At 33.9% G+C, this 25,526-nt stretch overlaps 1 protein-coding gene across 1 annotated transcript in view; it reads right to left on the bottom strand.

Annotated features, from left to right (window-relative positions):
- Window positions 1–7,476: 7,476 nt before the first annotated feature.
- Window positions 7,477–25,526, bottom strand: part of LOC121416345 (alpha-N-acetylgalactosaminide alpha-2,6-sialyltransferase 2-like) — a 43,978-nt gene continuing 25,928 nt past the window's right edge. The window contains exons 8-11 of the mRNA XM_041609913.1: window positions 24,480–24,583; window positions 23,357–23,440; window positions 10,574–10,664; window positions 7,477–7,710 (exon numbers count right to left, since the gene is read on the bottom strand). Of these exons, the coding sequence (XP_041465847.1) occupies window positions 7,531–7,710; window positions 10,574–10,664; window positions 23,357–23,440; window positions 24,480–24,583 (459 nt within the window). The 3' untranslated portion in view covers window positions 7,477–7,530. The remainder of the gene's footprint in view (window positions 7,711–10,573; window positions 10,665–23,356; window positions 23,441–24,479; window positions 24,584–25,526) is intronic.

The following is a 25,526-nucleotide window of genomic DNA, read 5'->3' as shown; positions in this document are numbered from 1 at the left end:
GCCAATGAATATACCATTTTCCACAAGAAAGGATCAATAGTCGTTCTTAACTTGCAAACAGCTTTATGAAACACCCACCTGGATCATTATTCAGGATTTCTACAATTTAACTCAATTTCTCATTAAAAAAAATGGCCAGCGTAGCATAGTAATTAAACTCTACTTAATGGCAAGATCAAAAGAAGGAATCAGTTAAATTTCATTTTCAAATGTGAACAATTTGATAGTAGTATATAAGAACATCACTGTGAATACTAATTTCGGAGCAAATACAATGCACTCTCCCTACATGATAATATGTGGAAAATGAAAATGATTGTCTAATGTGTGTTGAAAGAAACAAGCAATCAATTAAAAGTCAATTTTGTGTCCAAACTTAATCATAAAAATTAATTGTATATTTGGACATGATTGCTTCTCTGCTTCTCATAACATTAAGAACATACATGGTAACATTTAAAATACTGTATAAATTGGAAATAAGCCAATTGCAATGGATTGTAAACATTTTCTTACAACAGTCCCAAAATCTACTAATGAAATAGGCCATACTTGAGACCTTCTAAATCTACATTGACTTAATATTATCAGTACCCCCCCCCCCTCGATACACAAGATTACATTGCAATTTGCTTTCCTAAATATAAATATAAACAAGTTTATGAAATTGCAAGCATTTGTAAACCAAAGTGTACCAACAGTACCTCTGCCAATACATCATGAAATTTCATTTTCATATGAACTAGTATAAGGACACATAAAATACTTATGATTAATATTAGAATATTGGTACTGTTCAAATATTCTATATTTTCAGACAAACCAGTACTGATACAAACAGAATTCTGACATACGCTTCAAACTTGGCTTTTAAGTAGTAAAGATGGGGGATATTATTTTCCCATTGATTTTCTTCATCTTTATATTCAGTCAGCGTATTTAAGTGCAATGCAATCTGACACTGTTTAACCAGTGACATCGGCTGTATAAGTGATTTGGACAGATGTGAAAGTCGGGTGCCATGTGTGCAGTGAAACGCAATACAAACATCTGTATGCCAATCAAAACATAAATTGTTTTATTTTTTAAGAAAGATGAATTGACTGGATTTTGTGTTCCAAAGCTTAGAATGATTTCAAAAGTAATAGTTTTGACATATCTCTGAAGTTTTGAATATAATAAAATAAAATCAGAAATGTTCACCCACATGACTCAATTTTGGAAAAAAGAGATCCATGTAGATATTCATTTGCTTTCTGTAATTGCTTTAAGCATTAAACCATTAATTAACATTATGTTGACAATGCTAATTATGATAACCTTTTGTCCACATTAATCATAACACCAGCACAAATCAATACTTAATCAATACTTATGAACTCATATGATTAAAAAGATAAATCACTATTTAATTGATACTTAAGTCATTAGCACACATTAGTCAAGAAACACAATTTAAAAACAAAGCACAGGAATACAATAAATCAATTTAAAGCATTTAGACCATGTCATCCAATACTGATTTCAATCATCAAAATACTATCGAATATGAATTATAATAGTACTACTTGTTCCTGTTACACAATTATGGCAAAGATAATCACACTTATTAAAATGAATATGAACTGAATGGAAAATTTAAAAAAAAATATTACCAATGTGAATTGAATTCATTAATAGTACATAACAGGCATGCACGAATATTTTGTCCAAAACAAAATACAAATTAAAACAAAACAATGCTTGATACAATGTGTGATATTGCGCAGGCACTTGTGTGTGATACTGAGGATACATTGGTCAATAGTTTGTTTTTCCTTTCATTTTTTTTTTCAGCCTTATACCCCACTTTAATATAGACCTGCTTGAAGTATGATCATTATCCTTCAAAAGATCTACATAATGAGTAAAAATAACAAAATGAAAAAAATTCAGAGCCTCAAGCCCATATTTAACTTCACAGTGATATTCCTTCATTTGGTTCACTACTTGGTTTATAGTATGATTTTTGTCTCGAATGAATTATACTGAATTGAAAACTTTTAAATGATTCTAAAGAAGGGGTTTCATTCTGCAAATTTCTTTTTTTCATTTTGTATGAAGTTGATCTAACACCATGATCTATTAAACAATGAATTCACACCTGTCAACATTTACAAATTACAAACATGTATTTGTGTTTTTTTTTTGGGGGGGAGGGGGAATACCTCTCCACCCCAAACCTATGTATGTGGATGCAAACCCCATTCTTTATGGAAAAAAATAATGCTCAGTTCTTAGAGTTTACTATTAAAAACTTTATAAATGAAAAATAACATTCAAATATCACAATGTAAAACGCATTATCACATTTTCATAATCATTTTCATTTAGATTTGGTAATCAACTTCCCTTCCTCCAAAATGTAAACCGACTTGCCAGTACTGATAACCAATTTGAAGTTTAAAAGGCACACTCATAATACAACCCTAACATTGTTTGGAGAGTCAAATTCAAATTGACAAGATCTTCATTTGTGAAAAAAATTTTCATATCCCACTCTCTAGAAGTCTGGGAGACCAAAGGCCTATGAGACCGAAGATCCCCATGCCTACACCAAGCTCAGGTTTTGATTTAAATTGCCTATTAATGCTGCTTGGTTGTACATTCCATAACTGACCAATCATATTGCAGATCATTACTATTTAAAGCAAAGATATACAATTGTTTATGATGCTGAACATATTGATGGTCATTGCAGATATATAAGATCAACTTGGCTTTCCAAACAGTTTCAGTGGCTTTTTTTCACACATAATATCAAAGAAGACATTCTTTGTCTTAAATAACCAATCATATAAATATTACATTGGTTGAGAGAGAGAGAGCGCGCAGCACGCATTCAACAAAGACTGATGCATTTGAACTAAAAAACAGGAACATACACATTTTTATCATTTTAAAATACCTACATAAACAATACATATGCTCACAGTGCATACAAATGATCAATAGGAATGTACAGGAGAACAAGTCATAGGAAGCTGGGGCAGTATTCTGAAAATTGTCTTAAGAGAAATATTCTTGAATCTTTAGAGTTACAATACAATCCGTATTCTGAAAATTCTTGTAACTTTTCTTGTAAATTTTCAAGCAACTTTTGCTGAGCATATAAAGAATTTATTTATTGATTGATGATAAAATATTGGGAGGGTCAGAGATAAAATAAGGGACGTCCTTACAGAGATTTTTCAGAATACCGATTTGAGACAATATTAGCTGTTATCTTGCTGAGTCACAAGAATATTCAAGACAATTTTTAGAAACCACCCCTGGATTTAATATTTACATACATTTGCAAAAGGCTTTCAAGAAGTTTGATTAAATTATTAAATTCAAACTATTTATATCTCTGTAAGAATTTAGGAAAAAATAAATCTCTGGAACATTGCCCCCTCATGCCCAAGAGATGCTTTTCTCACATGTAGTGTATTTCATTAAAGAAATAGAAAATAATTCAAAGATACAGAGAATGTAGTTATTATTGCACTTCACCAAAGTATGTAACTTTATTTTTACATTGTAGATTAAAATCTTCAGGAATTTAAAAAAGTGAAAATCTTGTTCTGTTTTGCATTTTAATATTGATTTGGAATTTCACTTACGACTGAATAAGGCCCAAGTCCTTACATTATGAATAGGCCCCTTAAAAAAGGGACATGTTAAAAAGATAATAGACTTGGACAATTCTTGTAATCTTCTCTTTAAGTCATGACAATTAGTAAAATGTAAGAACATGAACATGTTTATACAATAGGTGGTTTCAGACCGCCTCAAATTTTGTCAGTTCCAGGTATTTTCTGATCTGGAAATCTACCCCGATAAGAAAATACCAGGTAATTTGGGAAATGTGAAAGCAAATTACGCCTAATCTCCACGAAAGAAAATACCCGCTAAATAGTAGGTACCTGTCAAAATTACAAGAACTTTCGCGGGGATTTTTTCAATGTCCCGGGTTTTTCGGGCAATGTTAAAGCAAATTACGGAAACTTTTACCACAGCGTGTTGTAGGGCGTGGGTGGCTGCTGAGCTAGCGATCTAGAATCTCGCGCCTTGTTTGCTTATAAGACCGTTTACTGTGCATGCTCGTAACTTCAGGAATTTATCCCAACAGGTATGTTTCAGGGCGGTGTGAAAATGTGGGAATAATTAACGGGTGTTTTTTGCCTGAAAAAAGTTCTCGTAATTTAACAGGGATTCTTGTGATCGAGGCGGTTTGAAACCACCTAATGTGGGAGGGATATGAAATCACATTCTTTTTTTTTTTTACAAACCTACTTCCCTATCGATAAGGAGAGGGGTGGGGAGGGGGTATCTGTTTTAGAAGTAGTCTATCTACACAGCCCTGATTGTCATACCAGGGAGCAACTTCATAATTTTCATGAAAAGTTATTGATGACTTTGTGAATAACTTGAGTATGAGGTGCGAACAAGTTAAGGTAACATATTCAGTTCTTGATTGTTATAAAAAGCATGACTTCACTTCAATTTGATTTATGGAAAACTACATATTTCCCACAAGTAATTTGTATAAATGCCTAGCAAGTTACTTCAACACATTTAATCAACATCTATTGAAACCAACTGTAGATGTGATTACAAACTATTGTGCAACCTTTTCAGGTTTCCACTCTCCAGCTATTGGCTGTAAATTATGAATAGCTTTGACAATGACATTATTTGAAGTAAAAAGCTTGGCTGTGATCAAATTTTATGAACAAACCAATTCAATTTCAATACATGACACACCTCCACGTTTCATGAAACTTGTAATGTTGTAATAACAAAGTTGCATGAACAAGTTAAAAGCTACAGAAATCCTTCATTCTGATTGGCTACTTTGATTTAGAAATTGTGCAAGATGCCTTTATGAAACAGTATCCAGGAAGTGAACCATGGTAATGCAATGAGTGAATTTCTTTTTGCATCCAACTATTAGGCATGGGTGATATCAAGTATTGAACATATAATATTATACAGATATTGCCTACCTAGAGTTTTAATATAACATTTCCTCTCCCCGACGGAGTTATATTTTTCCCCAAGGGATTATATTTTGCCCGAAGCGCGCTTCGGAGGGGAGTTGAAATGTTATTTATTTAAACGATAGACCAGGTAATATATAGTCTATGTGGATTCGCCATCAGAGATTGCATTCATCATCTGGCTCCAACCCGAAATTCTTGCTGCAGCGCTGATCCATCTATGTCATAATAGAAAATATTTTGAAAACACATCAAGCGCGTTCTTCGTGCAAACGCGTTAACACTAGCGCGTACATCACAATATCAGATTACGCAACTTGTAAGCAGCGAGTGACGTCACCTTAGTGAATAAAACGCCACAATTGACAATACAACGCAGTTATATTCACTGAGGTGACGTCAAAACCCAGAATATAACAAATGCGATCCTCACAGCTATGATCATGTGATGGCGTATTGACCTATCACTGATTCGAATCTACATAACCTATATAATATAACCTGGTATCAAATATAAACTTCTTGAAAGTCCTTGCTACATGTATAAGCATCAAATCATTCTCCCAGAGGAAATTTGTTTTACTACTTATTAACAAACATCAATGAGCATAAAATAGATGCATTCATGATCAATCAATAAATCAGAGACATAATTATGATTAATTAATAAACAGACATACAGACAAACAACAACAAAATATATGACATACGATGGAGACAACATTTATACACTGGTAGACAGCATTGAAAATCCTAATTAAAACATCATATCTTACATCTTAAATGTAAAAGTACATGGAATGATCAGTGAAAGACAAACAGTACATACATGTGAGTGATAGATTTCTCCTCCAAACATTTCACATAGATTTGGCAATATTTATTTATAAGTACACATCTATTTAAGATTCTTCATTTTTACAATTAAAACAGATTTGCAGCATTATCTAAAACAGAAAGTTGTGATACATCTAAACTCAAGTAAAATAGGTGTCCAATACGAGGGGAAAATACCAGACTAATACCAATCCCAATTCAAATACTGACCATATAGAGGATTCCATGAACATTAGTCATCACTATTCAAGACATCTGCTGTATTGTGTGATTATGACACAGGAGAATCTTGCAGGTAAACGACATGGCACTTTGATGCATCAATCTTGTCTTTACCTCCAGTGGGTACAGAAAAACAAACACTATTAATTAACCAATAATAACATTCCCTATTTCAATTTCTAGTGACAAGTTTACAGCATATTTTAATGTCATACAACTAGATGATTCAATAGCATACATTCGTTATTCATATGACTGGCACAACATTAACCCCTATTGCAGACTTTGGTGACGCATAGAATACTTTAATGCCAAACAATTATATTACATTTATAATCATGATTGTTATAATCACTTCCATTCTTATCATTGTCAGTAGTCATTTTTTTTCATCAATTGATTTTTTAGATAAGTGTACTGTATACATGGTTAAAACACAAGAGTTAAAATCTACATTGATATAGAAATTCTGTGATTGTCTAAAAACAAAACATATTTGCACTGAAAAGAATTTATTGTGCTGTATGTTTATGAAATTTGCTTCTCTCCACGTTCAGCTAGTAATACACCATGATCAATATACTCAAATGGCATTTATGATAGGAACTTTAGAATGCTCATACTCCTTTCTAAAAGTAAACAACACAGCCTTTGATGAGAAAGTTGAGACCGTCTTGTACCTGTAGGTGAAAACAGATCAAGAATGATCCCCTCCATTGTGTTGGTACGGTCTTGATGCAACTACAGTGGCCCTCTGCATACATCAAATTGCAGAACAATATCTCTAGGCATTCTAGGAAACTATGACAGAGCTATGAAGCTGTGGGGACACTTTGACAGGGGATAAAAACATCTGGTGGGTGTTTCATAAAGCTGTTCATAAGATACGACTGGTGATCCTTTCTTGTGCTATGTGATATCTTTATGTAATTGAGTTATGACCTAAGAACACGTTCCAGTCGTGCCTGAAGCTGTCCGTAACTTTAGGAACAGCTTTATGAAACACCCACCTGAAGAAGCATTACATTCAAGGCATCACTGGACTTGATCACTCTGATCAAAGTGATAAAATCACATAAACATGAAGGCTTTAGCTTAAGGGTATCCAACATTGGCATCAATGTGACTTGTGTGGAAACAGAAAAGAGACAACAGAATGCTGTGAGTTTGAATAAAATTGGACAAGTGATAAGAATGATATGGCTACTTGATCAATAAAATCACTATTATGACTCTTTAAATTCAAAGTGTCATTATAGTGAGTATGTTGTGACAGGATAGGACACTTCTCCCATTGTGGAGTTATTATGGCTCTGCAGTTTTCTCTCAAGCTCCTTTTCCCTCAGTGCAGTTATTAACACACTATCGGTCCCCATAAAGCAAAATATTCCCCATCTAAAAAAATGCTCTCTATTCCTCTCACCGGAGCAAGCTTTATTCCATTACACTAGCCTTCTTCGGCAGACCTCCGGTACAGCTTGACAATTCCTTGCTCATCTAAGAACTGCCAAAGCTTATTTTCTGCGTTGTTGTCATGATTTGCATAATTGACATGCTTTGAATAAGTCTTATCATAGTAATGTTCACTGAAGGCAGAATAGCTCCCTGCAAATCCATATATAGATACCTGATGAATAAAAGAGAATAGAAGTAGACAATCTCGTCAGAAGCCTGTATTCTGAAGGCAGATTTAACCTAGACCATGGTCTAACTCTGTTAAAATTATGGGGAGCCAAAAATGTCAAAATTTCACTTACATTGTATATTTCTTATGATAACTGTGCTCCTGAATGGTGAAGAAAGCTATCTCATATATCCTTCCAAAACGGTTAAGAATAATTTGAGAGAAAATGAGCTGATACATTTAAATTCTACTGTTAGAGATTTATTATTCCACTATTGGCTCTCCATAGTTAAACCATGAATTTAAACCAGAGTTAAAATTAAACCTGATTTCAGGATACAGACCAACGGGTTTACATTGACCTCATGAATACAGAATACTTGATACAGAATATAGCTAGTGTAATATACAAATGTTATTTTGTGAGATATTTTCTTAATATCTTCTGTTTCTTCTGCTCTCATTTAAAGGATTTGTTATAAATTAACCATCATTTTCTTGAATAGCAATGACAACATGTACACGAGGAGTTATTGCACAAAGCTCTCTGTAAATGTACATGGCAATAATTAAAATGTGTAGAACTTAGAAACACTAAGTATAAGTGCTATATAAGTGTAACATATTTTTATCTATTTACAAAAGGACTTTACAAATTACTATGGCAATCCAAATAATATCTGAAGTGCTATTTAATGACACTAACTTTTATAGGCTGAATTGTTAAAATGTTGATTATCTCATTATTTAAATACAATGCACCTCAAAGTCTACATTTTGCCAAAAGTGAAATCATGATACTCTCTGTTATTGTTAGCTTTAAAGCTAACTAAAACCCAAGAAGAGTATGAGAGGAACAATTAAAAAAAAGTTTCACCAAAATTGGTTGTGAAAAAAGCAAGTTATGGACGATTAAAGTCTTGTCGTACTTGCTATGTGGATCCTCAAATTGGCAAACGTGCTTCAAAATGGCTGATTTTGTGGACAACTCTCAATTTGTTTTGTACACATATTTTCAGATTTTCCCCTTTATTTTACATATTTCACATTACCTCCTCCTGATGTTGACATATATGGTGTGGATTATATTTTCCCATGACTGTGCTCAGAAGGAGGCAAGATGCAATTTGAAAGATGAGGAAAATCTGAAAATTTGTGTACAAGACAAATGGAGAGCTGTCCACAAAAATCAGCCATTTTGAAGCACGTTTGCAAATTTGAGGATGCCCATAGAAAGTACAAGAGTTTTCAAATTCCCATAACTTGCTTATTTCACAACCGATTTTGATGAAACTTTTTTTTAATTGTTCCTCTCATTTTACTCTTTCCAATAAGATTGCTTCTCTTCTTGGGTTTTGGTTAGCTTTAATTTGACCAATTAATATTAGCACCATTTGTTAAGATCCGGATTAACTTTAGAAATAAAACTTAATAAAACAACCAACAGGGCCCATCTCATAAACCTTGTGATAAAAACAATTGGCAATTTAAACAGTTTAAGCTTTTGAAATCATTCAGATTAATTTGCTGATAGAAAACTTGTTGAATTGTAATACTGTAACGAGTCTTTGTGGAACAGGACCCATAAACGATATGTTAGTGATAACAAATTTGAGAAAACATATCAATTTGTTTGCGCTCCTTTTTTGCAGTGCGTAGCGTGTTAAATTATTTCCCTATGGAGAATAATAGAAAATACGCAGTTTTTGAGGGATTTGCTAAGATATCTCCCAAACGCGTCAACAAGGTGATCTATCAAAACAGAATAGAATAGAGCAGATTCTCACCTTGAACATGATATGATTTTCATTCAATTTTAGTCAAATTAAGTTCTGTCACTTTTGAGGTTTTTGGAACCTTTCTTGATGATTTTGGAAATCCATTTGTACATGAGCCAATGGGCAAGTGCGGGAAACGAAACGTTTGGTGCGACTTCACATTGTTGTAAAAAAATATATACGTCACAATAGACCCTATCAAAAAAAGACATTTTGCAGAAAATGCTGTAGATTGCGAATACCTAAGAATGATTTTGATTGGATAAAAAAAACCTCTGTCACTTTTCACATTTGCAAAAGCTTTTGCAATTTTGGTCACTATAGTTTGGCGGGTTCAGCCGATGGCATTGTGTGTACACAGTATAGTACACAGTACACACGCATAGCTAGGCAACGCAGCGCGTGAAGAATTTCACTATTCGTACAGCGACGACTTGAGTGTATGTTGGATAGAACCGTACCATTTTTGACCGGGGGGTGTGCCAATGAATGCAAGTGATCAAGAAGAGTTACAAAACTGAAGGGAGTGAGAAAACAAGGAAAGTGAGAGGGAAATTTATGAAAACAAGTAATGCGAGGAAAAAAGAAAAGGAAAGGAGAAGAAGTGAAAACACGCAGCTGAGTGCGCTCACGATATGTAAGTTGAACACCCCTGCACCGCAATGTAGCAGCCCGCCACTATACACGTAGACTGCCTGCACGATGCGAAGATAGCGGCGCGTATTAGTGACTGTGCGTTAAACGTCCCATTTCTATGCCTTATAAAAGGAGCGTTTTTTGTACACAACAAATTGATATGCTTTTCAAAACATACATGAAAAATATAATTTAGAAATATCATACTTTCCACCACCAAAAATGGCAGTAATCTGGTATCACCTCATAAAACAAATGAGAGATGACATCACATTATATTGCTGTGCTTGATCAATTAACTGATAATAAATCCATGTACTACTGTATAGCATTTTAACTTTTCACATAAGGAACTCACACGTGGCACTTCATAATTTCCAATGGACTATCAAATTTAATATGTAAACCAGTAATCACTGAAACACTTGAAGATGATATTGAGACGACGTTACCTGATCACATGTATGTAAGGCTGCTAATAGCATGATTGCACCTGTAGTGGGGCGATGGACGTCTTTATGTTGCGCTGATGAATTAACCCAACTAAAACAAATAACAATAATTAATTTAAAGAAATTAAACTAATGAAAACTTACAGATAACACTTTCATTATCCTTTATGAGCAAAATCACATTATAAAAATGCGGTGATGTATATATATTTACAAACAAATTATTTTCAATCACTGTCAGAAACTGTTAACATACTATTTATTCTTCAGCTAGCTATGTGCAACAGGTGCAATAAATGAGATATTATTATGGTCCCTTCCCATGTATAGCTGTAGCAGGTGAATTGAATTGGGGTAATGGGGATAACATCTGGGTTTTATGACCTTACCTATAAGATTTAGAGCATTTCAAGGCAGATAATATAAAAGGTAAAAGAAAGTACATGTATACTTTCTATATAATGTAATATGTATACCGTGTTTACACATTGACTCGGCTCGCGTGTTGAATCCGCGAGCCGGGTTGAAGACTGTGAAGAAGGGATCAGAGATCGCGTTCATACGTACATATGAAAGGCGAGTTCAACACGGCTCGCGGATCTCGAACGGAAGAAGAATTATGACGTCGCAAATTAAAGGCGGGAAATTCACCGCCGGAATCGAATCTTGTCCGTGCGAACAACAACAATGCCAAAAGTGAAAGCGCGCGCAGTGACCTAGGTCAAGAGAGTTCGACACGGCTTTCTGTTTACACACGAAAAAATTGCCGAGTCTGACTCGGGTCGCGGGTTGAAACCTTCGATTTTGTAGGATCGATAAAGCCGTGTTCGACACGGCTCGCGGATCACTCTGATCGCGTTTACACAGCATAAAATTGCCGTGTTGAGCACGGCTCTCGTGTTCAACCCCCGAGCCGAGTCAATGTGTAAACACGGTAGTAGTTGCAGCAAACAATAATTTCACAAAAAAGCTTTTACAAATCAAGGTTGAATTGCCACCATATCATCATAGATCTAGATATGGTACCAGTCTGCTATGCAGACTCTGAATGGCTCGTGAGGTGGGATCTGCTACTGGTTTGCGAAGCAAACCAGCCTGAAAGGGCGAGCGTAGCGAGCCATTTCAGAGTCTGCTTCTTCTTTGGAAATCTTGTTCCCACGGTCAAAATAAGTCCCACCCACCCAAAATTTCAGAGAGCTTTCATTGGATAACTTCATCTGTCTATCAACCAAATTTTAGGACCCCTGAAGAGTATAGATAATCCCCTACTTTAACCACAGAGCCATGAGCAGGGTTATTATATAATACCCTGCATTTGGCTCAGGCCATCAGACAGTGTTTACATATGACATTCCACTGAGCAGCTGCATGTATGGCTCCATGGCCCAAACCAATACATTTCATATTATTATTGTGTATGCATGGTAGTGGATAGCTCTATGGTATTATGGTATTATCAAACACTTTTCATCATATCAAACTCATTCAATTCAATTCAATCTTTATTTCACAAATAGGATAAAAATACAAGGAAACATCAAATAATGCGATTAGATAATAAAAATAAATTGCGTGGCTTCCCATGAAGGTAATATAACCTGTGAGGCTGGATCACCAGAACATAGTAAAAACACAATTTATACAAAACAAAATCTCATATCATTAATATAATAATTAGTGCAGGAAAAAGGAGAAAAAAATAACAACACATTACAAAGAATACGAGTTGAGGGGTATATACAGTACAAGTATGCATTGATATCAACTGTGAGAATTAATCATTTCCTAGAAAATTTTGTAGTACTGTTTTCTAAAGGGAGATAAAAATTGTGAATTAGTTATTATTTGGGGAATCTCATTCCATTGTTTGGGACCTACATAACCCAGCTTCGTGACTAGACCTGATAGACCATAAATGAAATTTATTGGAAGAACGGGCATTATGGTTATGAACTTGATTACTGTATTGAAAAAAAAAATCTGAAAACTACATGGGTAGCAACCTCTGCTTGTACTTATACATAAATATTGTGAGTTCTTGCTTATTAATATCATAAGGACAGTTTCTTAAAGTTCAAGACCACCCCAGGAAAATGGGAAAATGCTGACTTGTACTGAAAAATCAAACTAGCATATAGTGCTGAAAATTTCATCAAAATCGAATGTAAAATAAGAAAGTTATGACATTTCAAAGTTTCGCTTATTTTTAACAAAATAGTTATATGAACGAGCCAGTTACATCCAAATGAGAGAGTCAATGATGTCACTCATTCGCTATTTCTTTTGTTTTTTATTGTTTGAATTATAGAATATTTCAATATTTACGAATTTGACGATTATGACCTCCTTGCCTGAAGCACAAAATGTTAAAATAATGGAATTCCACGTGTTCAGGGAGGAATGAAACTTCATTTCACATGACAATGACAAGAAAATAAATATATTTCGTATTTCATATAATAAAATACAAAATAAATAGTGAGTGGATGACGTCATAGTCTCCTCATTTGCATACCAGCCAGGATGTGCACATAATTTAAATTAAGCGAAACTTTGAAATGTCATGACTCTCTTATTTTAAATCCGATTTTGATGAAATTTTCAGTGTTATGCTTGTTGGATTTTTCTCTTTTTATTCAAATCAACCTTTTTGTTGGGGTGGACTTGTGCTTTAAAGGTCAAGTCCACCTCAGAAAAATGTTGATTTGGATCAATGGAGAAAAATCAGACAAGCACAATGCTGAAAATTTCATCAAAATCGGATGTAAAATAAGAAAGTTATCACATTTCAAAGTTTCGTTTATTTTTAACAAAATAGTTATATGAACGAGCCAGTTACATCCAAATGAGAGAGTCAATGATGTCACTCATTCGCTATTTCTTTTGTTTTTTATTGTTTGAATTATAGAATATTTCACTTTTTACGAAATTGACGATTATGACATCCTTGCTGAAGCACAAAATGTTAAAATAATGGAATTCCACGTGTTCAGGGAGGAATGAAACTTCATTTCACATGACAATGACAAGAAAATAAATATATTTCGTATTTCATATTATAAAATACAAAAGAAATAGTGAGTGATTGATGTCATCGGTTCCTCATTTGCATACCGACCGAGATGTGCATATAACTGTTTTGTAAAATGAAGCGAAACTTTAAAATGCCATATTACTTTCTTATCTTACATCCAATTTTGATGAAATTTTCAGTGTTATGGTTGTTGAAATTTTCTCATTTTGTTCAAATCAAGTTATTCTTGAGGTGGACTTGTCCTTTAAATAAATGCGCGGATAGTGCTAGGTAATGGAAATTGGTAATTATTCTAAGTTTCTTTTGAATTTTGAATATTGAGTCCAAATTCATATGAGGTTACATTGGTATTGCAATATTTTAAATAAGAGCAAATCATGGAATGGTATAAAGTTATCAGATTTTTATGAAGCAAACTACGCTTAAGTTTGTAAATTAAACCAGTATTCCTTAAAACATGCATCATAATGGTACTTAAACTCGAAATATTATCCAACTAAAAAACACCATTCTCATAGAGTTCAGAACTTGAATAATAGATCGGATTAAATCGGATTTATTTGATTTATATCAGATTTTTAAAATTTTAATATGATTTTTTTCTAACAGATTTTTTTTTTAAACAAAGCGCAAACACATAAAATTTAACCCTTTACACTGACATCAATTTTAAGATCATACATTTCACCACTAAGAATATTCTTAACTATTTCATAATCAAATCCAGTCAAAATATAATTTACAGAAAATATTAAAGCCATGAATAGGCTGACATTTTCTGCTGTGTCTAAAGTGAATGTAGAGAGCTTCTACTGATTGGTTCAAAGGAACTGTCTTTGTACAGCTAATGCTGCAAAGTTGGTGTTCATTTTAAAACTCTGAACATTTAATGAGAATCAGTTTATTTGGAAGAATTCCATGACCATGATGACTCAGAGATTCAAATTCTCCAAAGAGAAACATGTTTTAAATCTTATTTTCAAGCCAATGATTGAAGATCATAATGTTAAAGAAAACTGCACTTATCTTTTGTTTGTTTCAACCCCAAGTTGTTCTTTGAGCCACAGTTGGAACAACTGTTTCAAAGCATTGGCTTGCAAAACTTTGACCGACTGCATTCAACCTTAAAGAAATGGACCGGGCTAAAAATATTCACATCTAAATATATAAAGTAAAATGATGAAAGTTTCACCAAAATTTGATAAACAAATAATGAAGTTATTGTATTTTTAGATTTATCAGTATTTTGTGAAAAACAGTTATATTCACATCGTCATGAATATTCATTTGATGTCACATCCCATCTTTCCTTTTTCTTATAACACGAAATCATAATTATTTCAATTTTTCATACATGTGTAAATAATGTGTCTCCATTATGATGAAATAAGTTGCGGCAATAAATAACTAATGTACTTAATTAGTTCTCAAATCAATTTTTTTTAGTTCTTGGTTAATTCTTTTTTTAATAAACCTAATATCATATAATTATAATAAAAAGAAAAAGTGGAGATATGCCACCATCAGCCCAACTAATGGATATTCATGAAGACATGCCTAGAAATGTTTCACCGGAAAGATGGAAAAGAAATCTTTAAAATTCAATAACTTTGTTATTTGTTATGCGATTTTGATCACATTTTCAGCATTTTGAATTTTACTCCGTTATCAGTGAGATATAAATTTCTCCAGCCTGGACAATTCCTTTAAGTTCTTCTTTGAGCCATAGTTGGAACTATTGGACTATTTCAAAGCATTTGCTTGCAATTTTTTGACAAACCTGCAAGTTGATTTAAATGATTTCTTTCATAAACTTGAATACCAGTACTTGGCAGTTGTTAGAAGTTTCGCAAAAATAAGAAACGGGTTCCCTTATCCTACTGTGTCGGCCTATTAATTTGAATAAGACATATAAAAGAATAAAATTATAAACTATGGGTGTCATGGGCGTAATGGGTCACCAGGGACATTGCAGAATTTTACTTTTATTGTACTCCATTAAAAACATTCACTTAAAAATGTACAAACATAAATCCTTTTGACAAAGGGCACTAAAATGTATAGTTGCTATGATTTAGTCATGTTAGTGCCCTTTGCCAAGAACATTCATACATTTTTAAAATAAAAATGTACATTTTACTGAATCTTTTTCAGTGAACTGGCTGAATGAAGCACAATCTCACTCAGAATGTCTGAACAGGCTTTTTCTAGTAGGATCCAAGGTTATAACCCATCCTGGCAAAATTTATGTTGAGATTCAGCCTAATAAGTTCAGAGTTCCTGTACTTTTCTTTCTTGAAAACTGTCCTCTAAAACACTTCTGAAGTTTGACAAAAAGAAATAAGAACTTTGTTTTACTATCTACAAAGTCCACTCATATACATATACAAGTCGAGTAGGTGTCCCATATAGGCTACATGTACATCTTTGGTTTTGCAAGATTGACTTGATTTTGATTTCAATTGTTATGAGTAGATATAAAGGGTTTATTCCTCTTCTCATGATATAAAGTTGGTAAAATCTTACTCTTTTGAATTTAAAAAGTAAAACTGCCACAAACAATAAAAAATCCCAAATTTGTAGATGTTCGAATGGAAGTGATTTAAAGGACAAATCATGCACCCCAACAAAAAGCTGCTTTGAACATGTTGAATAGTAAGAGAAAATCAGACAAGCATAACACTGAAAATTTCATCAAAATCCAATCTAAAAGAAGAAAGTAGTTTTAAAATTTTGCTTAATTAAAAAAAACAGTTGTGGTTATATGCAAATCCTTGTCGGTATGCAAATGAGGGGACCGATGACATCACTCACTTACTATTTATTTTGTATTTTATTATGTGAAATATGAAATATTTTTATGAACAAAAAAAAATCATCCCCCCCTGAACATGTGGGATTACATTGTTTTAACATTTTGTAGTTCAAACAAGAGGGTCCTATTTTCTAAATTCGTAAAAATTGAAATGTTGTATAATTCAAAAAGTAAAAATACAAAAGAAATAGTGAGTGAGTGAGTGACACCATCGACTCTCTGATTTTCACATCACTGAATTGTCCATAATAACTAAGGGCCTTTTCATAAAGCTGTTCACAAGTTCTTACGCGATAAATCATCGCCAATATATATACTATTTACCACAAGAAAGGATCACCAATCGTTCTTAAAGTCGCTCTTACGAACAGCTTTATTAAACACCCACCGGTTTGTGAAAAATAAGCGAAACTTTAAGATGTTATATTACTATTCTATTTTACAGCCAATTTTGATGTAGTTTCCAGCGTTATTCTTGTTTGATTTTTCTCTATTTTTATTCAATTAAACTTTTTTTTCTGGGGTGGATATGACCTTTAAATCAATAATGATTTGAAAAAAATAATCATCATAGTGATTTAAATCAGCCAATCCTGCTGAATGAACTGAATATGAAAACAATTAGCTTTGTCAACACATGCAATGTCGATGCCAAAGATGTGAAAGTTGCATATAGTTATGCCCGGGAGCTACATGTACATGCCTTGATGCTTTATTTACTAGTGCAAACTGCTTACATGGATAATTATTTTGTTTCCAAATATCAATTTGTTGGATTTGAATTGTGGAAAGTAGGTCAGATCTTTGTTGTCTGTTAAATATGTGCTTACCAGTTATATTGGCTGTATTGTATGCTATTTATATCATTTCATAGGCGGATCCAGGGTGGGCCCGAAGTGTCCGCCCCCCCCCCCTATATTGGCAGAACTTAAAGAAGGAAAAAGGCGGAAATAAAAAAGAAAAAGAAGGGAAAAGAGAGGAAGAAGAAAAAAAGAGAAGAAAGACAAGAGAATAAGATAAGGTCAGGGGAACTCCGGGAAAATAACAAAAATATGTAAAATTTTCGCTCCCGCTTCGCGCTGACATTGCCTGTTCGATGAGATACATATCTTATTTCAGTTCCGACATCGAGCTTTCATTATTTTGTTTTACAAATGATTTTTTTTCATAAGTGCTTTGTTTTATGGTGTGAATATCAACATTTTCAGCTTTCGCTGTGCGTTCGCATGATGTAGTTTGTCAAGTACTGTACATATTGTCTTTGTGTATTACATTAAAGTTTCAAAATATCCCTTCTGAGGTGTCTGATTTTGAAAAAGTAGGCATATGAGCTAGCGCTTTGCGCTAGCATTTTTGATTGGTAGGTCCAGTATACCTGTATATTAATTCTATTACACACTACTTAAAATCCGCTTTTTATGGGATTTCATAAAACATGTAAAAACTTAGAGTCTGCTTGCGATTTGCGTTTGCATGAATTGTTAAAAATATCATCCGTGCATCCTATTCATAATGCAATGTGCTTTAAAATGTCCAGTTTTCATGCCGCAATATCAACAAGTTCCACGCTCTATATTAGATACGGAATAAAATAATAACACTTTTATGAATTCCAAATATCTAAATTGTCTGTTTTTCAGAATAGAATATCGACAAGTTTCTATGATTTTGATGTGATGAACAGTGTATATTTCAGGGGACGTGGAATGGTTTTCAAAGTGGGGGCTGATGACGAAAAAAAATCACAATCATATATACATGTATGGTCGTTTTTACGATTATGTACACGGCTTTGGAACTGGATCCCCCCTTGCTTCCGCGGCCTCTGTATTTCATGTGCAATGGCGATGTCTGAATCTCATCTCAAGAAATATGTATACAATTTATCTTTATTTGATATTAGCCATAAAACAAAACATCAACACATTCACAATAGGCTTAATGAAGACAGAAAACATTTAAGTCGAAAGAATAGAATTACATGTATAAAGAAAATGTGAAGCTAAATGTTAATGGCAGGGCAAACAAGACTTAATTTATTAAGATGTGAGAAGGAAGGAAAAGAAGAGAAAGAGACAAGGGGACAGGGAAAGAAATAAAAGAATACAGAAGAAAGAAAGAAAGAAAGAAAGGAAGGAAGGGGAAGAAATTAAGAGAGGAGAACAAGTCATCGCTTACATAGTTTCTTATCTTAGAAAACGGTTCTGCACATTAATCAATCGGTTCCATTATAATGTAGAAATGATAAAGATACATAATTTAAAAACAGGATACTTTAAGGAAGGGAAGAAGAATGAGAGAGCAAGTGAAAGAAAAACGAAAAATAAAAATAAGAAAGAAGGAAAGAATGAAAGAGTAAAAGAGAGAGAGAAAGAGAAAAAAATGGAAAGAGAAAGGAAGGAAAGAGTGAATGAATTAATGAATGAATGAATGAATGAATGAAAGAAAGAAAGAAAGAAAGAAAAAGAAAGTAAGGGGGTCACAGGAAAAGAAGAAGAGAAAAAAAGAAAGAAAACAGAAGAGAAGAAAGAAAGAGGAAAAGAAAAAATCAAGAAGAATCAAAGGGAAAAAAAGGAAAACGAAAAAGAAGAAAGAAAGGAAAAGAAAGAAAGGGCAATGTTTATTTTTATGTTACTTATTAGGCCCAATTACATGACGGGGGTGATCTTCTACATACAGTATTCATATTCTGTATACACGTTCCTCTGTTATAGAAGATATTTCCAAGGCGATATCACAAACTCCTTGATATTTCAAAGTATAACACATATATGTATCTACCCATGTATATAGCCATGGACCTATATACCTGTGGAATGGCCTTATTTGTATACATTCCACAAGATAAGAAATGGTCATAACAGCTGGATCCTAATCCCTCTCTTGCCCCTACTTCCACAAATCTGCTGTCAATCATGGTATCTACTGGCAACGGAGGGTTTCAGCAAGCTCCGCCTCACATCCACGTTTCGTGGATGTGGCTCAAAGAAGTTGTAGACCCACTTCTGCAGCCTCAGTAGACCTAGTCTGCTATGCAGACTCGTTGAATCAGCTAAGGTACACACACTGCAGATGTGGGTCTACATTTGTAGACTAATATGGTACATTGAACTTATCTTTGTAAAATCATGAACTGATAATTCCGATGATTACTAACACAAAAAGGCATATGTGGGACGGTGTAGTAATATTTTTTAGAAAACTACCCAACACTTGATGGAATTCCATGCTTATTTTGCTCATTTCTCATCAATGATACTTTTTTATCCACAGCTATTTGGCACAAATTTTTATTTATGCATACAAACACTTGGGTGGGGATTTCATTTGATTTTGTTCGAGCTCATTTTGAGATTGTTACCACAACTGGTATTTATCTTTACTTAAGCTTTTACAATATTGTAAGAAATAATATTCCTTGAAATGCTTTTGTGCTGTTAATGGCTTGCCATGCTAAAGCCATGCAACGGTACATTTTGTAGTTCAGGTATCAAAGTTCGAATATATTTAATGCAGTTTTAAGTCAGAAGTGTTCCCATATAACACATCGTACATGCTAATTGTTGTTCAATATTTCTCACGTGTGTTTATATTCAAATCAAACGCACGTGAGAAATTTGAAATCTATGGACACTCATATTATAGTATATTGAACTCCTTAGCATGCGCTATACATATATGTTTCACAATCCTTCAGCCCAAGCTGGCATCTTTGAAATCAATGCATGATGGCATTCCATTCTATTATTTTCAATTTTGATACAAAGTTGACCATAAACTTGTTTAATCCCCAATAAATTACTAAAGGGATTATGCTACCCACAGAAGTTTAAACAGGATACCTGAATAATAATAGCAATAATGGTGGATTCTTTTAATAAAAAACTAGCAGAATGCTGAAAATTTTCATCAAAATCAGATGTAGAATATTTTATGGCATTTTAAAGTTTCCCTTATTTTTCAGAAAGCAGTTATATCTACAACCATAGAGCTATTAACAGAAGGAGATCTGACTCTCTCGTACCCTTTGCCCCATGCGCAGCACCGCTAATCCCCTCTCAGCAGGGTCCCTCACGGCGCATTACAGAGGCCGCTCGTAAATCAGCTAAGGAAAGTTGATCGACGCGATCAACAGCTCGGGTTTGCGCTTGCGCAGTAGTGTTTTCACCCATAATGCATTTCACATCGGCTTCACGAATTTTATGCAAACATGGCGGCTCACGATTTCGAACGTCGTGATTTCGAAGACGAAAATCTGGTTTTGGAACCAGCTGAATGCAGGCCTGACCAGATTTCACAAAAAGAAATCGACAAAGTACGCTGCATGAGCGATCGACCGAGCCAGGTCTTAAAAAAGATCAACAAAGGAGGCTACACGGTGTTCGACATGGGGAAAAAAATTACAGAATTGGAAGGTGGGGGGGGGGTGAACGAAAGAATGAAGGAGGGAATGGAAAGGCGAAAGAAAAGAGTTGAATTGAGAACGGATAGAAAGAAAAAATGAAGGGGAAAATGAAGGAAAAAATAAAGAAAAAAAGGAATGTTAGAATAAAATGATGAAAGATAGAATAAAAGAAAAAAACGTTTCCATCATTATTTGAAATGAATTAAGAAGGAAAGAAAAAGAAAAGTAGGAAGGGAAGATGTGTGAAAGAGAACATAAGGGAGAGAAAGAAAAGAAGCAAGAAAAAAGGATGAGGAAAGAAAGAACGAATAAAAGAAAAATGCTTCCTTTATTCTTTGAAAGAAAGAAGAAAAACAGGAAGGGAGGGAGGGAAATAAAGAAAAAAGGACACAAATTAGAAGGAAAAAATATAATAAAGAATGAAAGAAAGGATGAAAGAGAGGGAGGAAAAAATGAAGGAGAGAATTTAAAAAAGAAAATAATGGAAGGATCGAGAAAGAATGAAAAGAAAATGGAGAAGGAAGCAAAGAAAAGTGGAAAGAAAAAATGAAGGAAAAAGGAAATTTAAAATAGGACGGAGAGTAAGACAAACAAGGAAAGAAAGAAAAATGAACAGAGAGAGAAGATCAGGAAAGAAAGATAGGATAAAAAAAAAAGGGGGGGGGCAAAGAGGAAGGATAGAATGCTGCCAGAAAAAGGATATGAAAGAAAAAAGTACAATCTTAAACAAAAAATCTCATAATCTAACAAAAATCATAATGATATTCGGTGTTTCTAAATATATCTAGAACAGAAATAGAATGTTTTAGAAATGAGGGGGGGGGGGTCAGGTGTCCGGACACTTTATATTTTGGAAGCCTTTTTTTTCTTTAGATTAAACTAAAAATATGAATTCAATAGTTGTAATCATCTTTTATTTTGTTCTCTATAATATTTTTAAATCATGATTATTTTTGTCCTAAAAATTGTAAAACTTCGCTTGTAATTTTTTCCAAATGACTTTGGAACTTAAAATGAATCGTCCTGACATAGAACTGGGTATACTTCTTTGTGGTCCAAACATGTTGTTTTTAAGTTCTTTATTATGTAGAATAACAATTTTTATACTTTGTTCTCCTTTTTACTGGTTTGTAAATTAAATCTGTTCGCTCCGCGGCCCCTGCTATTTTCCAAAAACGATACAGAGACAAGAGCTGAGCGAGCACGGCTCCCGTCATTCATACACTCACTTTCAACTTACACAAATAGGAGTGCGTGGGGCACCGGAGGGTACTCCACGATGCGACAATCGCCAGAGAAATGCCCCGCAGATTCGTTGTTATATTATCAATTCCATTGTAACCTCACTAATGATCTTTGCATCAAAATTAAGCTCAAAGTATGCTTTTTCTCCGTATTATAATTTCTAAACCAGGTACGGTTAGGAAAAGATTTAACTACGGAAGAAAGACAGACATACTTAAAATGACCAATCTCCAACTTCCTCCGTTTGTAATTTTGTTGAGTCAATTCAGATTGCAACGTATTTGGTATGTATGCAAAGGGGATCATCTCAGAAGTTCAACCATACATAAAAGACGTACATCAGGAATCCGTACAAAGAGATATGGATGTTAGAAGAACAGCAAGTCGTGTTTCAATTTTGAAAAAAAAACTGAGCTCGGGGGAAGTTATGTGGGAGAACGTTGTTTACGGCGGTGCCTCGCAGGGTCCTTCAAAAAATCTCTGACCTCAGATTTTACGAGGGGGCTTATCGCGTTATGTAAGCGCGCTCTAACTTTCGCCTGGCGGCTCGCCGATTGATGTTAGATATCGTTCCTTCGCCCGAAGGAAGCAATAACAAAGGATTAACAGAGGAGTTGGAAGTGACTTGCACATGAGTCGGTCTATGATGTGCATCACTCACTATTTCTTTTGTTTTTTGTTGTTTGAATTATACAATATTCAAATTTTTACAGATTTGAAAATAAGGACCAACTTCACTGAACCATATGATATCAAACAATGCTAATTCCAAATGTTCAGGGAGAAATTAATCGTTTTTCACTTGACAATGAGGGGAAAATTAGAATATTTAATAATAATAAAACACAAAAGAAATAGTGAGTGGGTGACGTCATCAGTCTCCTAATTTGCATACCGACCGAGATGTGCATATAACTGTTTTGTGAAATTAAGTGAAACTTTAAAATGTCATAACTTTCTTATTTTACATCTGATTTTGATGAAATTTTCAGTGTTATGCTTGATGAGTTTTTCTCTTTTTATTCAAATCAACTTTTTGTTGGGGTGGACTTGTCCTTTAATGATACTGAGCTAAAAACTGGAGGAAATTTTAGACAGCTATGACTTAATTAGTTTGATTTACAGAAACATTTCTAATTATAATCAAATAATAGAGATAAGAATGCTTGATTAATATAACATATAATATAACAAACATAATAACATCTACATGTATGAATCACACATCAAAGATACAGAAACTATAAATATATACATATATTTTGAAAAATGATACACACTTACTTTAATTTAATATATCTCTCAAAATCTGGATGTAGAACTTTGATATTATCAGCAGTCAACGGCTTAGGAAAGGCTGGAGGACCTCTTGCAAAGTAAAAATAGTATAAAAACAATTATTTTCAGGTAAAATGTTGAATTATTTTCACATCTAAATTGGGGCTATCAAATGAGGGATTTTGTACCTCAAAATGACATACACAGCTGTTTGCTCACGTCCCTACTCAAAAGTAAATAAATCCATGTGCCATCATGAGTAGTTTAACAACACCTGTATCATCATTATCATCACTGTGTACACTTTAACCCTATAAACTAGGCTGGGGTTATTTGCAAGCTAACACGGCCGTAAATCACCCAATCACACCGAAAATTGGCACTCACATTGCCATTTAACTAATCTTCAAAATTGTCATTTATTTTATGAACATGCATATCAATATACTTTTTTATTCTAACCCCCTAACTGTGGTTTTGAATGTGCTACTTTTTGTGTAGAAACCCTTTAAGGTATTCTCAGCAGAAGTACTTTTTTTCACTTTTTTTAAAATGAAATTTGTCAGTGACAAATATGCGATCATGAATAGCATAAAATCAGTGATAGCAAATATATTCATACATTTTATCATTTTATACACAACATATCCTGTTTTGGGGCAATTTTTGGTCCTGCACGTACATACAAAATTATGCATATCTTCAGAACCGCGTGCCAAGGCATCCAAAAATTGGTCTTAAAAGTTGCGGCAAAAGAAAATAGTGTCGCAAACATTGCAAATACATTTCTTGAAATGTCAGGGAGGGGGGGGGAGACTCCCACATCCTAGTAAGGGTTAAAAATAACATACTTTTTCTTTTATATTCAATTACTGTGTTACATGATGAAAGCTAAGCACAACTAAAGGCCCGATGCCCCAGGGCTGCCAAACTGTTAGAATGTTACACCTTCAAGGTATAAATCAAAGAAAGTTGGCACAACAAGGCACTAAAATTCCAAAAAGTGTACATGATTTTCTATTATATGAAAATATTTACTTGAACATTCAAAGTCAGTCATATTTTAAAAATCTTCTAGCAAAAATGAATTCAAAATATGAGAAGAAAATCCCTGGCATAAGAAGCTTACCTATGGTATTTGCCTGTGCTTTTTGGTAAAGGTTTTCCAGACAATGCAGCCGATAGAAAGGTATACGTCCAGTCAGAATCAGCAAAGAATAGGTAACGAAGATTCTATGGAATGATAACAAGATTTGAAAATATACTGAACAACAAACAAAACGAGATGAATTCTGTAAGCAATAGAAATTTATGCCTTCTATATGGGCATTGTTACTTTGAGCACCCAAATGATTGCTAACCCTCCAAAATACTATATTTTAAGTTGATCCCTCAAATAGTTCTTTAGTTTACCACAAGAAAGAGATTATTTCATTGCATAAAATGACCTTTGTAATCTTTCAACTTTGACCTCATGACCCCCAAATCAAATAAGATTATCATCCATTCCAAGATGCACAATGAATAAGCCAAGGACTCCCAATGTTGAACATTTCTTTGGTCATAGCACAAGATGTAGTGACCACTGTGACATTTGACCTTGGTACTCCAAAAAGATGATTGTCACTCCTAAATGCATTCAGAGCTTAGAGAAAGTTTGAAGTTGATCCATAATCCCTTTAAACAATTCTTTATTAAAAGTATCAAGAGAACAGAAATGAGATGCGAGGGACAGATACACAACCTGCAAACATAATGCAACTAGCAAGCAACTATGGTGGGTGGAAGTATGACAACTGGTATGCTCTCATCTTTCTTCTTTGTAAGTCTCTCAGTCCCGGGGGGGCCACTTACATTGACGAGTGGATACCATGCGCGACCAAAAAAACACATAAAAAGGATGTCCTTTTCACGATAGGGCACGTTACGTACGTAACGTGATAAGGGTGTCAAAAACACAAAAATAATGAAAAAAGGGTATCTATTTCGCAAAAAAATTACGTGTTTAGGGTCGAATTTGCGGGGATGATAAAACAAAATTAAAATGTTTTATAAAGGATGTCCTTTTTGCCCCAACACTTCGTGTTTAGAGTCCGATTTGCACGAGGTGTAGAAGTTGGGGTCGTATTAAACCAAATAGGGTATAAAGCCGACGACCGAAGGACCCGTAACAACA

The sequence above is a fragment of the Lytechinus variegatus genome, chromosome 5 (assembly GCF_018143015.1).
Source record: "Lytechinus variegatus isolate NC3 chromosome 5, Lvar_3.0, whole genome shotgun sequence".
In the NCBI taxonomy this organism is placed as follows: Eukaryota; Metazoa; Echinodermata; class Echinoidea; order Temnopleuroida; family Toxopneustidae; genus Lytechinus; species Lytechinus variegatus.
Note: the sequence above shows the minus strand (reverse complement) of the source record. Positions and strands in the feature narration are given on the sequence as shown.